Below are 14934 nucleotides of genomic sequence, written 5' to 3' on the forward strand. Positions count from 1 at the left end.
AAAAGTCGTAGGCGGCTAGATAGATAGATAGATAGATAGATAGATAGATAGATAGATAGATAGATAGATAGATAGATAGATAGATAGATAGATACGATCAAAGTCGCCAAAGTTGCTAAGAAATGCTTCGCATTTAAAAGAAAAAAAAATGTCAAACAAAGTGCCTTTGGTTCGCTAAAGAATGCTTCGCATTTAATACGCTTAATGCTTGTGCGAATTTGATGAACATGTAAAATTTAGAAATCATTCTTTCGGTAGCCCGCAAGACGAAGGACATTTTTGTCTCATGCGTAATATTGCGACTCGGACCTCTTGCCTGAATTCCGTGAAAACGCCTCTGTATAGATTGATAGGCTCTTTTTAAAATCTTCCTCAGAAAAATTGAAGAAGTCCGAGACGCTTTAAAAATGCACAATATACAAAGCTATAGCAACGTCGTTTCTGTTGTCCTTTTTTTTGCTACTTTGTTTGCACTGCACAATACTTTCCTCTCGAAATAACGTGTAAGCGTAGAGCTGTATTCTAGGAGCAGGAGGAGGAGAAAAGCAAGTAGGCCAACCAGATTCGCTCCCGGTCGGCTACCCTACACTGGGGAAGAAGGGATGAAGGCATAAAAGAAAAAAAAAGAAGGAAGAAAGTACTGTCGGGTAAATTATACGGCATCAAGCTATCGCTTAACACTGTCAGATAACAAAGGTAATTAGCTGTGGTTAAACTCAGTTGTGCCTGGGTGTGCGTATCGAGAGGTGTGCAGCTCGTTCTTCCTCCGTCTCCTCGGCCCACTGCCTCCTGCTGGTTTCATTTCGACGACGAAGCCTGGCTGCTTTCAGTCTCTCCGACTAATTTTCATATCTGCCGACGAGAACCAACGAGCCGCCCCTTATAAATACTGTACGATGTAACACCAGCTCCCCTCCCCCTTCGATGTTGCAATGCGGTTTCACCGGCCCCTCCTCTGACGTCATAGCAAACCGGCGAGCCCACGACCAATGTTGTTCTCTCTATCTTGCTGCAAAACAGTATCAGTACCCACGTCGCTTTTCTAGCCTGGGACACACGGAGCAATGATCCGAGGATCTACTTTTCTGAAAATGGTCTGTTACGTGTAGTTTGTTCAGGGGATTGCGTAGAACGGTGCGATCGCCCACAAAAGGATCAACGTACCAGGGGTGTTTCATTGTTTCGCTGCTGTTGCACGAGGCCACATCTGGAGGAGCCTGCAAATCCTATATGCGATAAGAGTACAGCTTTGTGAAAGTTATGCACTCCTAACCACCAGCGGCGCACTCACGCCACGGCTGGAGAGTGCTTTGGAATTTGCAGCTTTCTGGGTGGATTCCTGACTGCGTTGCTATGTATTAAAGAGATATGCATATGAGATTTCTCGGTGGCTCTATAGTTTACGTAGTCGGTGGTTCCAGACACCGGGGAAGTTACATATAGTTGTGGTATTCCCAAGAACGTTGTTGTCGGGCGACATCAGCACTGCGTCTGTTATCTTTGCGTCATTTATGAGTGTACGAAACGTCCCAACGCAGTGTGCATACTGCGATCACCGACACTCCTGTATGGCTATGAATTTTTCGCAAATTTGAAACTCCCCTGGTGGGCAGAATGCGCCCCGTCAACATTACAAGCTGTTATTAAATAAGGTTTCTGTGCACCATTGCGAAACATTTCATCGAAGCCTGCATTGAAACCGTTCTGCTTTTAAAATCTGTTTCCTATCGTCTGTACGTCCCATCCATGTGGTTTTGATATATGCATATTCTGAAATCTGTGTTTAATCTAGTTATTACGACACGCAAATTCCGCGTTCGAGGCCACAGGTTTGAAACCCAGACTGCCAATACATGTGTATTGTTGAATGCTTATTCCGTTTATAGCGACTTCAGCGACGTGATAGAACGGGACAAACTGTTCTCGTGGGGTCGGCGTAGCAACGCTCAAGCATTTTATAAGTGGTGTTAAGTATACATACATCACATTGTGCCATGGTATGCTAATCCAGCGGCCGTGGCTCACCACTGTGCAAGAACAGCGTCTCTGGCATGGTATACTTCGATAAACGGCAGGTAAAGAGGCCGTGATCACACCATGATCGTGACATGTAAATTATGTCGTTCACGACATGCAAATCATGTTTTTTTGTTGTTGTGACATGTCATTTATATTCGTCATTCAGTGATTTTATGCCTTCCTAATTTTGGTATACATTCCATTATTGAAACGACCGGGAGAACACAAAGTTGAACGATTGATATGAGGGTTTAACGTCCTAAAACCACGGTATGATTATGTGAGATTGATTGATATGTAGAGTTTAATGTCCCAAAACCACTATATGATTACGAGAGACGCCGTAGTGGAGGGCTCCGGAAATTTAGACCACCTGGGGTTCCTTAACGTGCACCCAAATCTGAGCACACGGGCCTACAACATTTCCGCCTCCATCGGAAATGCAGCCGCCGCAGCCGGGATTCGAACCCGCGCCCTGCGGGTCAGCAGCCGAGTACCTTAGCCACTAGACCACCGCGGCGGGGCATGATTATGTGAGATGCCGTAGTGGCGGACTCAGGAAATTTCGACCACCTGGGGTTCATTAACATGCGCCCAAATCTGAGCACATGTCCTACAGCATTTCGATGATTGATATGTGGGGTTTAACGTCCCAAAACCACCATATGATTATGAGAGATGCCGTAGTGGAGGGCTCCGGAAATTTCGACCAGCTGGGGCTATTAACATGCGCCCAAATCTGAGCACACAGACCTACAGCATTTCGATGATTGATATGTGGGGTTTAACGTCCCAAAACCACCATGTGATTATGAGAGACGCCGTAGTGGAGGGCTCCGCAAATTTTGACCAGCTGGGATTCTTTAACGTGCAACCCTACAGCATTTCCGCCTCCATGGCAACGGAAATGCAGTCGCCGCAGCCGGAATTCGATCCCGCGACCTGCGGGTTAGCAGCCGAGTACCTTATCCGCGGCGGGGCAATCGAGAGCACAAAGTCGTAAGCAGATAGATAGATAGATAGATAGATAGATAGATAGATAGATAGATAGATAGATAGATAGATAGATAGATAGATAGATACACAGACCGACAGACAGACAGACAGACAGACAGACAGACAGACAGACAGACAGACAGACAGACAGACAGACAGACAGACAGACAGACTCTTAGTAGCCGAAGTTTGCTATGAAATGCTCCGAATTTGAAAGTGAAAAGAGATACCTCGTAAGCGGTTCGGCTTTTCCGCGGTGTCAAGAAAGGACTCAGCAGGAAACGTTCGCACTCTGCTGTAAAGACGGGAATCCAGCGAGAAAATTGGTGTTTTCCATGCGCTTGCTGGCTAGCTATATATATATAAAACTGCCGCAACCTCATATAGAGTGCCTAGTCGCACTTTATATATCATCGACCCGCTGCCCTTGCCTGCATGAAATGGGGGCTAGGTGGTTATGTAAGTGGTGGGTTGTGGAAGTAAACGGTCTTGCAATTTTTGCGTTTGTATCAGCATCCATTAGAAGTGATTGTGACTGCTCCTTACGCCAGATCTGAAGCTTTCCTCAAACGCTGTTCGCGTAACGCTATCATGCCGCGCATTACGCGGTCCGTTCCACCTCGTTTGTCGTCTCCCGTTGCCGATGAGACGGCGTCGTTCTGTCGTCGTACGCGTGTTCCGTACGCGGCAGACATCGGTGTACAGGCGTGCCTCTCGTTTTCCGCAGTCATCTGGGCACGCGCGTGCCGTCGTGTAGGATATCGGCCTTGTGGTCGGGGCCAAAGCCTTCGGCCACGTCGCGAGTTCGCCGGCTCCGAGAGGGGGGGCCAGCCACGGCGGTGGCATTGGGGGGGAGGCAGCAGCATTGATGGCGAAATGCTGCGACCACGGCTTGCGAAGAAGGGACACGCGTTCGCAAAGCGAGGAGCTGCACGCGACAGCAGCGAAGCAGGGCAGGTGGTCGACTGGCGGGAATCAATAGCGGAGGGGAGGTTCGGCCGTCTGTCCCGAGCGCACGCACACACCTCCCCCCTCTCTGCGGCGGCGCCCATATACCTGCCCCTACCTCCGTCCAGGTGTGCGCGGCCTCCTCTCCTGGCGCGACGTCATTGGTCCGCTCGGCCCGGTGACGTCAGGTGGGGCGCACCACAAAGGTGCGCCCTTGGAGGGAGGGTTAGGCTACGGTGGGGGTTTTTGGAAGAGGGGGGATGACGTGAATTAAAGAAGGCGAAGAATGAGGCAACAATAAGAAACAACAAAAAAAATATTACGAAAGGCGCAAGCCACGGCCCAGCGAACAGCGACGCTGGGCACATGGGCGGCGAGCGAGAAGCCGGCGGCTAGCAGTTGTTGCGAGGAGAGCATCCGAGGAGAGTTGCCGTCGGCGCGGGCGGACTCGTGAAAGCGCAAGGCACGTCAGCCGCAGGTGTGCGCGCCTCCAGCGACAAGCAGACCCCGGCCCCTGAGCCGCCGCGCGCGCGCGCTCGCGCCCCACGACGCTGTGCTGCTGCCTTCGTTGCCCATCGAGGCGCGTCTCCCCATGCGCGCAGTTAGGCCTAGCTAGAAGAACGCCGCCGCACGAGACCACGACGACACACGGCCGGATTACGAGAGGCGAGCACAGCGGCGCACCACGTCGTCCCCCATGTCCGTGGCCAACACCGAGAGCTCGATGACTCTGAGCCAGAGCATGGATTCCGTCAACACGGTCGCCGAAGAAGAGGTGAGTCGCGCACACGTTCCGCCACGCGCGCGCATTTAAATGCACGAGGTGATAGCCGCGTGCTCCTCTTCAGAAAGCCTGACAATGGCGCCACCAGCGATCGAGCAGAGCAGACGCAGCTTGGCTTTTTTTTATTTGTGTTTCACCTTTCTATATGTCAGCTGTTGTCGGAGGGTATACTTATATATTTATGCAAGACAACATCTGCCGTCTGCCTGAAAGCGCCGTTGCCATAGTTGCCCTATTCTTTGCCGGCGCCGCTGTATGCTCATTTAGCAAAGGTTTCGCATACGGATTTGTCGCGTACTGATTTCGCGTGTGCTTACGTTTACCGCTTTGAAGAAGCTATTTGGCATGGCGAATTTGAAAACGCATTGTCTCTTGCGGGTCTCGATCGGTGCATGGTTCTGGAATAGAATAGAGACACCATTAGCGTGATATCTTTGTACCTCAAGCTACACGATGCTTGTCAAAAACAGGCGTCACGTTTCTTGCCATTAAGGTCACCAGTCTCATCACCGAGCCTCCTTCACAGCCCTGCTGTGCACTTGATGAAGGCTGATGTCTTCGTAGCCTTTGCAAAAGAAGTACGTTAACGGGTTTGCAACAGTACTGGCTTAAGTCAGCGCGTGGACAAGTGCGATGACAGAGCTTCCGTGTTTAAAGCGACGGGCATGTAAATCTCGCACAGCGTTTCTGCCCGCAGTTATCCGGAGGTCCATGCCGGACGCTGGACATACAAGCAGCTATACTTGATGAACTGTCTTCAATGCTGTACCTGGACTTGTGAGGGGAACTTACGGCTGTTTACGGAGAAAGTTGGTTGCCACGCTTGTGACGCTAAAGGGGCCCTATAACGCTTGAAAACATCGGTGCTGACTGCATAACTTGTAGTGGAACTCGCCAAAACTATTGCGAGCGGTAATCACAACGGAAGGCGCAAAGCTGTGATTGGATAAATGTAGCGTTAGATGTGATCGCGGCATTGCATCAAAACAAGCATTACTATTGGATTTTTTTTTATTTAGCATGGTTTTTCAATGAGCGCGCAATAAAATAAAGCTCTCCGACTTTTCCAGCTTGAATACTGCAAATCCGGCCAAAGAGTGCGCCGAACGCCACGGTGCTAAGAAACGTGCTGCGGGGACGCTCCATGCCTCGTTAGAAAAAACTAAAAGAAAAAAAAAAACGGAAGAGCATAATATATGTAGACGCCATCGAAAAAAGAGAGATCAGTAAAGCTACAAAACATTATAGAAGCGTTCGCGAGCTGCCTCGTTTCGCCCTATGTCGTTCCTTCAATTACCACATTATTTGTTACCATCGCAATGGCGTCCGCAATACGTTGGACATAACGGGCAATATGGCATGGAAGCTTCCTGTACGGTATAGGGCTTTCAATTCATTTCATTGGGCAGCCTTCCGACGTCACCGGGTGAGGAAAACTTGGTCAGATGAGCCCGCGAAAATCGAGTTGAGGGTAAGCATGCATGTATTTTGCTATCTCTACGCAGAATAACTTAGCAGTGCGTGCCCCTATCACTGCCGTTCTTGCAGCACTTATCTTTGAAGCCTTCAGTGTGTACGAAACCAGCTAGAAACACACGAAAAACGAAGAGGTCGTGAAAAGTGTGAGAGGGCCACTTTAAGGCAGCCTGAAGTTGAGGACCCCGATGGTATACCTGCTCAGCGCGTTTCTGGCACAATCATTAGGATGTGGCCGCCAGTCGCAGATAATTTCAAGATTTGACCCTGGTATAGAAAAAAAGAAGCTCACCATGCGGTTCCAAAGCTTGGAACAACTATGTGGAATTGAAGTGAGCATTATACAGCTTTATCAAGATGTCCACATAAGTACTGCTAAGTTGTTCTCAGACAAGACATGCTTGGTGGTTTCATCATAGGACATTCGCATTTTACTTCGTCTCTGACCCCTGAATAACCACAGACAAGGTGCTGGAGCTCTTGAACAGACGCCACTGAGATTTTAGGCAAGAGACGATCCATTAGCAAGGGGTGTGCACTGCCCCGTATATATCTAACTGCCCCGTGAAAAAGCCCACAAGGCTTGAGGGGAACAATCAGGACATGCCACAGCGAAAGCTGTACAAGTGGCCTCTCTAGAGTCCGTCGCAAGCTCTCTTGAGGCGACTATAGCGCAAGTACAGTATACTATAACGCCACAAATCATCGTAATTTTAGCTCTCACAATTCTTCATCGTTAAAAGCGGTTTTGTCTTATACGGCGTACTCAACATATTCAATTCAGCTAATGAGGTCAAATGCGGAACGAAAGAAGGACTTCGAAGTCTGTAACGTAAACTCTACATTCAGATGCTGAAATATTGGCGTGGAATTAAAAAAAAAATAACCTTATTCGACCTCAATTTTTTCTTGCAGCTTTAACACGTGGTGGTGAAACTAATGATGGATAAAAAATTATCTATGAATATAACCTGGTCTAGCGTTTCACTTTCATGTCCTTTAAGTTTGCTGCGCAGAAGCTCACTAAGTTTTCAAAGTACACTTGTAATCCAGCCCCTCCGCGGTGGTCTAGTGGCTAAGGTACTCGGCTGCTGACCCGCAGGTCGCGGAATCGAATCCCGGCTGTAGCGGCTGCATTTCCGATGGAGGCGGAAATGTTGTAGGCCCGTGTGTTCAGATTTGGGAGCACGTTATAGAACCACAGGTGGTCAAAATTTCCGGAGCCCTCTACTACGGCGTCTTTCATAACCATATGGTGGTTTTGGGACGTTAAACCCCACATATCTATCATTTGTAATCCTACACAGAGGCAGGCATCATAACCGTGTCGTATTTTCGGCAACAAAACCCCCCAGAATTCCAGCTCGCGAGTGGCGCTTGACAACCTCGATATATTTGATCGTTCGCTCAAACGGCATTCCAGGTTGATAGTTCTGAGTTATTTATGCATTCCCACCGTGCAGGACTGCGGCTGCGCTTGTTTCTTTGTGCTGCGCTCCCACGTCTTTATGGGAAGGAACTAAATATTTGACGCCCGCGGGTTCCCAAACAACTGTGAATTCATCTGAGCAGCTGGCACCACTGACTGACGGCCCATCGGAATTGGCTTGCCTTGGATTGCCATCTTTGCTTTGCACACAGGATGAATGCAGAAGTGGCGAAGTGTGTTAAAAAAACAGTTAATGATTTAGAATACTTGGTACCCCCCACCGGGCCTTATACTTGATAAAGTTGTGTTGAAATATTATTAAGGATCCAAGGTACATGTGTGTTTAGAAAGAGTGTTGAACGATTTTGAGTTAGTACTGTACTTTGAGAGAGCGAACAACCATCAGATAATCATTGCTTATTTCTAGCGGACGAGAACATGTTAGAAAAAATTTATTGTCACAAACGTCAATAAAACTCAAGAGAACATTTTCTTCGTAGACATACTCTAACGATGATGACAAAACAGACGTCATTCACATGAACATGAATATGAGATGACGTTGAAAGAACATGTACATTCGATGGTTCACACAAACACAACCACAAAAAATATTTCAAGGTAAACAAGAGACACAAATAAAACATGAATATGTACATTTTGCATATTTACATGTTGGCATGCCATTTCTGCCAGTGCATCGACACATCAGCCTACCAATATCAGGCCGGCCATATTCAGTCTTTCTTTATGTGAAAACATTACAAAGGGAAATTAAAAATGCAACGTTATATCTATAAAAACGCGTCCCTCAAAAATTCCTGGTCACACGCGTACAAATACGCGTCGTTTCCCAATAAATGATGACCTCTTAATCGTGGGCATGTCGGTAATCAGCCGTTTCTGATATGGTAGTTTGATCTTTTATCTGCGTAACTCCTTACTTCACGTTGCCGCATTACATTGTTGCCTGTATATGATCGCATGATTGTCGTAGTTGTCTGTAGCAAGTGAAGTGTCGCGCTGCTAGGCCTGTGCATGGAGGTCCAATTTCTGGCATGGAGGCTGCAGAAAACAGTTGGGCGGGAGCATTACGCAATGCTGCAGGGACAAAGAAAGGAAGAGAAGTCCGGCATACAGACGCAAAGCTTCGCCTGCCCCCATTTGTCCTTTTGGACGAGGGCTGCTGAATTTCTAAAGCATAATTCATGTTGATAATTTTGCAGCGTTATAGACGAAAAAGTCTATATCATATCATGGCAAAGTACTCGCCAGAATGTACTTGTATGTGCGGCAAATTGTACGGCGTCATTTTTCTGTCACGCTTCTCTCGTTCTTCATTGATAGCGGATGCCATGTTGCTCTGTCATGCGCACAGAAAAAAAAGAAGAAAACAGTGAGTGCCATGCTCTGATCTGTCTCGCACAGCGGGTGGCCAATTTTAGATTGAATCCCAGCCACGTGTCACTCTTTTGACTGACATCGTCAACATCTCGAACAAAAGAATTTTGTTTTTCGAAGTGGAGTGTGTACGTCTGGCTGTTTCGCAACGAGTATACCGGTCTCGATTCACTCTAAATGACTCTCGCACCAAGTGCTGCGACATTTTTGTGTGTACCAACAGCGCCGCATAGATCACTTTCAGCTAAAAATGAGAACAGCTTGGAGCTCAAGAACGCATGCGGCGTCACACGCTTCGGCCAATGCAATTAAGTTAGCGCATGAAGCCTATATACAGACTTACATTGCTTCAAGTAGCTCGATATATCAAGGTTTCCCTTTCCTAGCCCTAGAGGCAGTGCCAAATTGAATGAAGTTAAACAGATAAGTGGAGCTTATTGTGCAGCGCTGCATCCCCATGAATTTTAAGAGTATTCTACATTTTCTAGCAAAGGTTGCGGGATCGAATTCCGGTCGTGGTGGCTGCATTTCGATGGAGGCGACAAGCTTAATTGAGGTCGTTTGTCCAAGTCAAAGAACACCAAATGGCCGAAATTCGTGAAGCCCTCCACTTCGGCTTACCTCATAGTCATATCGTTGATTGCTTTGGAGCGTAACACCCCAACAATAGATTACATTTCTACACTTTAAGTACCAACAACAAGGAGAGACCTCATACATGATGAAGCGGCACAACGTTTTGTGATATGTTTCAGAGTGGTTTTCTACTGGGCCGACTTTTGAAATGAAAGTGAAGTGCATGGTAGCAAAAAACAAACCTATAAGAGATTTCAACCTACATTCAGGTCACCAAGAGCATAATATTACCAAATTATTTCGAGTAAGTTTTGGGTCTGTGTAATACCGGTATCACACGGGCACCGTTGATCGCAGTCAGCAGTCGTCTCTGCTACACAATCCAAACTTTTCCGGATTGGGCTTGGCACTGACGTGATCTGAGAGCCAGTTCGCAATCGTCTTGATCTTGATTGGGTCTGATCGAGATCAAAAATGCCCGTGTGACACCGATATACGTAAAGGCAGTTGATGAAAGTATATAGATTAAGTCAATGTATACTCGTGCGAACGAACGGATCTAGTACTTTAATATTACTTTCATTAATTAAAGGCAGGATACCTCTGTGTAATCTAAATCAATTACCGTCTGACCTAGCCATCCGATTATGTACATTCAGGAAGAAGTAGGCTTCATTGATATTAATATTCGGCTGAATGTTCCTCCTTTGGGAGAACGCGTTGCAACCGACTGGGTTATAACGAACGGCCATCGCGCCGGAAAGTGAACTGTTTTGGCGAATGGGGCTTGATTTCGATACAAGTGGAGTTGTCACGCACGCTTGGCGGAAACCGCTGTGCAGAGTACGTTTTCCCGCATTCCGGGCTGCATTGCTTCCATGGGAGGCAGTGCTGTTCTGGAATCTGCATGTTAGGGATCGAGGCTGCCGGAACTGACAACACTGCGCTTTCTAACTAAGCTTTACTTTTTATTATGTTTTTACGCGGCAGCAGTGTCTTCAGGGTCGTTTATAGAAGTCGAGTTCAAGGTGGTTGAAGTGACATGACCTGAAGCAAAGCTTCACGGAAGGCGAGAGTGGTAACTTCATCGCTTCGTCCAAGGTTATGTCGAATGATCGTGATGACGCTTCCTGAGCATTTCGTTCACAGGTTTAATTACTTGTACTCTATTCATATACAAACGACAAAAAATAAAATAGGGCAAAAAAAAACAGGTAGTCACGAGTAAGAGGCTAGATGATAACTGATTATTATTCTTCCCCAAAGTGACTTGTGTTGCTGATTTTATGGCGGAATCACGTATATACATTAGCTCGACCGACGCTCTTCTTTGCCTCCTTTTTTTTTATTTCGTTCATTTGCTTCTGTCCACCAGAGCCTTCGTTCTTCGTCGTCATTGTCCTCTGGAATGGCCACGGCATCCCATGTCATGGCAGTGTCGTCAACTGCCGCTCTAATAAAGCCCCGAGAATCGGTAGTCCTTCATCAGAAATTTCAATACCATGTCACATAACTCTGAGCGCTTCCGAAAAACAAGATATTTTATTGCCAAACACACCCAATTGGTGGTAGAAACTAGAAAATTTTATTGCCTGTGAGTCTACGCAAAAGCCCAGCTTCCTGAATGTCACATGGGCGCCCTTCCTCTCCCTCTGAGGGGAAGGGGAGGTGAGAAAACCTTGTTGAATGCCTTGAAAAACGCCTATAGTCTTTTTTTCCTCGGTAAAACTCCCCCTTCCACTCATATTTCGGGAGGGGGAGGGGCCCGACTTCTCCTTCATCCTCCTTCTTAGCTATGGGCTTGTATCTCACTAAGACACTGCCAGAGGCGGTGACGGGGGATGTGAGAAGGTGGGAAATGTAAGGAAGACGTGGAGGAAATCGCCTGGTTTGTAGCAGAGTTTGCGTGAAGAGGGAAATCGGTCTGGGTATCGGTCGTTTAGTAATGTTGGGGGATAGAGCACTTTTAGTTTCTAGGCATAAACTCTGGCACCCTATGGTGGACTCCCGCCAATGCCAAACAAGCCAGGGAACGCGAAATGGGAAGTACATCGTGTACTTTTTTATTTTACTTTACCACATTTTATTCTGGCGTGGTGGTTCACGCCACACACAAGTGAAACGCTCACGACGGTAGTGAAAGTAATAAATGTCGATGTTTGACGTCCCGAAACCACGGGACGATTGTGAGAGACGACATAAGGGTGGGCTGCGAAAATTTCGATGAACTGGGGCTTTTTAACGTGCTCCTAAATCTAAGTACATGGGCCGCAAGCATTTTCGCCTCCATGAAAAACGTGACCAACGAAGCGGGTTAGGAAAATCACTTGGACGCAGCAGCATTCGAAAAGCATCATCTTTTTGAGTCTTTCATGCAGCTTCACCTGATTACTGTATAGGTTTGACACACCCACAGAAGTGCATAGTGTGTTTGAACGTATGAATCAGTCTGTCGTAATTGCGCACTTAAAGATTCGACCAGAGATTGTGGTTATAAAAGGGAAAAGAAGAAAAAAGTGAGCCCCGTAACTGTCTGCATCAGCGCGCGACACCTCAACCGTGGCTCACAAGGGATAGGGGTCAGGAGGGATTAAGAGGATAGGATTAAAGGTATATATAGAGATAGTGATGCGCTAGGACAGCGGGCCACGACATAAGAGAGATATTAAAGATGGAAACGTGGTCACAGGAGTCCGAGGACGGGACACCACTTGCGAGAGCTCTTGTCGGCGACAGGAGATGGCGTAGAGCTAATCCAGTCGGCCAGAGCTGCGCCGACGTCGTCGTAGGGGACCGGTGGCAGGAGGTGGCGTAGGACCAACCCAGTCGGCCAGAGCTGCGCTGTCGTCAGAGATCGCGAGGGCATGTCATATGCTCTGCATGGAGGTCGAAGATCGAGAGACGTGTGATCGAGAGATGTTGACAAGAGACGAAGATCGAGAGACGTTGACAGAGCTTTGACTCGGTTGGATACCCTACAATTGGGGTGGAAGATAACAGACAAGTAAGAAACGGAAGTGACGAGCAGTTGATCGAATCCACTCAATGGACGTCTGAAAGATGTCATGTTGGTCTGTTGGAAGCTTGAAACTCGTTGGAAGGTTGTCGGAGTCGGTTGGACGTCGTTCTTGTCGGGTGGTTCGTACGCACACGATGCTTCGCGCTCAACGCGGAAGTGCTGCTTGAGGGTCGCGCAAAATCCCCAATAGCGGCCATTGTCACTCGGGAAGAATAGCTGCTGGTTCACCTCTTCGCAGAGGAGGACCGTAAAAGAGAAAGGAGGACGAAGACTTCGGGGTTGAAAAATCGCGAATGGCTGAGTGAGGGAGGAAGGGCGAGGGGGGACGCAGTGGTTGTTGAGAGCAGCTGGTGGTCCACGAGGGCGCGTGGCGGAGAAAGTGCCGACAAAGCGCGTTCACTGCGCGACAGCTGCGTCACTTCGGCCAACGGCTCGAGCCATAACTCGAGGCCCCTTCTGCTCCGCCGAGTCGCTCGCGAAGATAACACAAGCGTGACGCGTGGCCGCTGTCTTCCTACGGTCTTTGTTACCACCAGATCACGCGCAACTAAGTGGGGAAGGGGCCATGAATCGATGCAAGCAAAGGCAAAACATTACGCGTGCGTTTTTCCGCCCGTCTGTTCAGTTTAGAGATAACTTATTAACGAAACTGTATGTCAAGCGAAATCAATAGAAACAAGGAGGCAGTTTCTGTACTTGACTGCATGTTCAAGATTCTCCGCATACCTTTGTGATGTTCGTTTAGTTCTACCTGAATAAAACGAATTTACTTCATAAGTTCATCGAAAAGACTCAACAAAACGATTCATATGTCAACAAAATTTACCGCCTGATAGCATCTAACTAAGATAATTAAAACAGGGTTGCCAGCAGTCAGTCCGTCTATCCGTGCTCGTGTGTGTGTGTGTGTGTGTGTGTGTGTGTGTGTGTGCGCGTGTGCGTGTGCATGTGCGTGTGCATGTGCATGTGTGTGTGTGTGTGTGTGTGTGTGTGTGTGTGTGTGTGTGCGCGCGTGCGTGCGTGCATGTGGTCCTGGTGTCCTCTCGCGATTTTTGAAACGGTTTGAACTTATTGAGAAAGACACATTGTATAGATTGACCGAAATTTTATGCATAAAGCTCTGGAGGTTTTCTTTAATCCGCAACCTTGCTGAGTTATATCAGCTCCCGACGTGTTGCGAACAATGCAAAGTGGATGGCACCCTGATAATCGGAGAAAGGCAATGCGTTATAGCATATCACGAAAAGACCTTTGAAAGTAGCACTAAAGAATACTACGTAAGTTGAATACAGAGTAGTTCTGTATACAACACTAATAATATTGCTCTTTCCGTGATGTGGACTTTAGTTATCTAAAAACGGAACAGTAATGAAATACATGTGGTGACACCCATACTGATGTTCCCGCAACAGCTCACTGTGGCATCACGAATTCTGAGGCCATCCACTTGGGCGCTCCTAATTATTTTTTTATCGCTAACGTGGGCATCTATTGCACATTAAACTAGACAAAGGCTGGGTTTAGCAAGTTTTGATAACGTTGAGATAGCCATGACGTGGCCTTCATATGAAGTGTTCTCTTAAAATCCGTGACGTAACAGCGACCTACTGCCTCAGACGTTTGGGCACGAAGTTCAGAAGTGGTTAGGCCTTCGCTTTCTGTATTCGTTTTCACGTCACATGATGAAATACAGTATCTTGAAAGAATATCTCACTGGTATAAATTACGATTGACGCTTTTTAGCGTTGCTTTATTTACGCTAGAAATAGGGATACTTGCTAAACGCCAGCTGTCAGCAGTCCCTCTATCATCTACGTTTAGTCAGGCAATGTAAAATGGCAAATCACTTTAGGGAGGGTCGTCTAAGCCAATAAAGTTGAGAAGGCATTTCAAAGAGCAATTGAGGCTGGATCTAACTAAGTCAGTTCAAAGCAGTGGTACATGTCTTGCTGAAACGCTGAATACTCCACTCCTCCACCCCATACCTCTCAACATGTATTTATTTCAGCGTAACTTTTCCATCTTTTTTCCAATACTTATCAATGCGCTGCTACATAGCACGAAACACCTTCGGTCAAAGTTCCCATCCGCGAACAGCCATCTCATATGGGCATTGCCGGCTACATCAAAAGCGGGCGATAAGTGGTCGCGCTCGCTGATCACTGCGAAGCATATATATAGTGCGCCATATTAGCAAAACATTTTCGGAGACCTACGTGGCCCATCGAATCGGCAGCCCTGGCGGCAGCCTCGACTGCGGCTTGGCGCGCACCGAAAGGCCGGCAG

The 14934-nt window shown here is 47.5% G+C and overlaps 1 protein-coding gene across 6 annotated transcripts in view; it reads left to right on the forward strand.

The window, feature by feature from the left end:
• Positions 1 to 4225: 4225 nt before the first annotated feature.
• Positions 4226 to 14934, forward strand: part of cpo (RNA-binding protein) — a 167247-nt gene continuing 156538 nt past the window's right edge. For 2 of the 6 annotated variants that reach the window (XM_075892608.1, XM_075892611.1), the window contains exon 1: positions 4230 to 4738. In XM_075892608.1, the coding sequence (XP_075748723.1) occupies positions 4661 to 4738 (78 nt within the window). In that variant the 5' untranslated portion in view covers positions 4230 to 4660. Of the gene's footprint in view, positions 4739 to 14934 lie in introns of all 6 variants that reach the window. The other 4 variants (XM_075892610.1, XM_075892613.1, XR_012894878.1 and 1 more) reach the window with 4 other exon arrangements.

Source organism: Rhipicephalus microplus, chromosome 4 (genome assembly GCF_043290135.1).
Source record: "Rhipicephalus microplus isolate Deutch F79 chromosome 4, USDA_Rmic, whole genome shotgun sequence".
Taxonomy (NCBI): domain Eukaryota; kingdom Metazoa; phylum Arthropoda; class Arachnida; order Ixodida; family Ixodidae; genus Rhipicephalus; species Rhipicephalus microplus.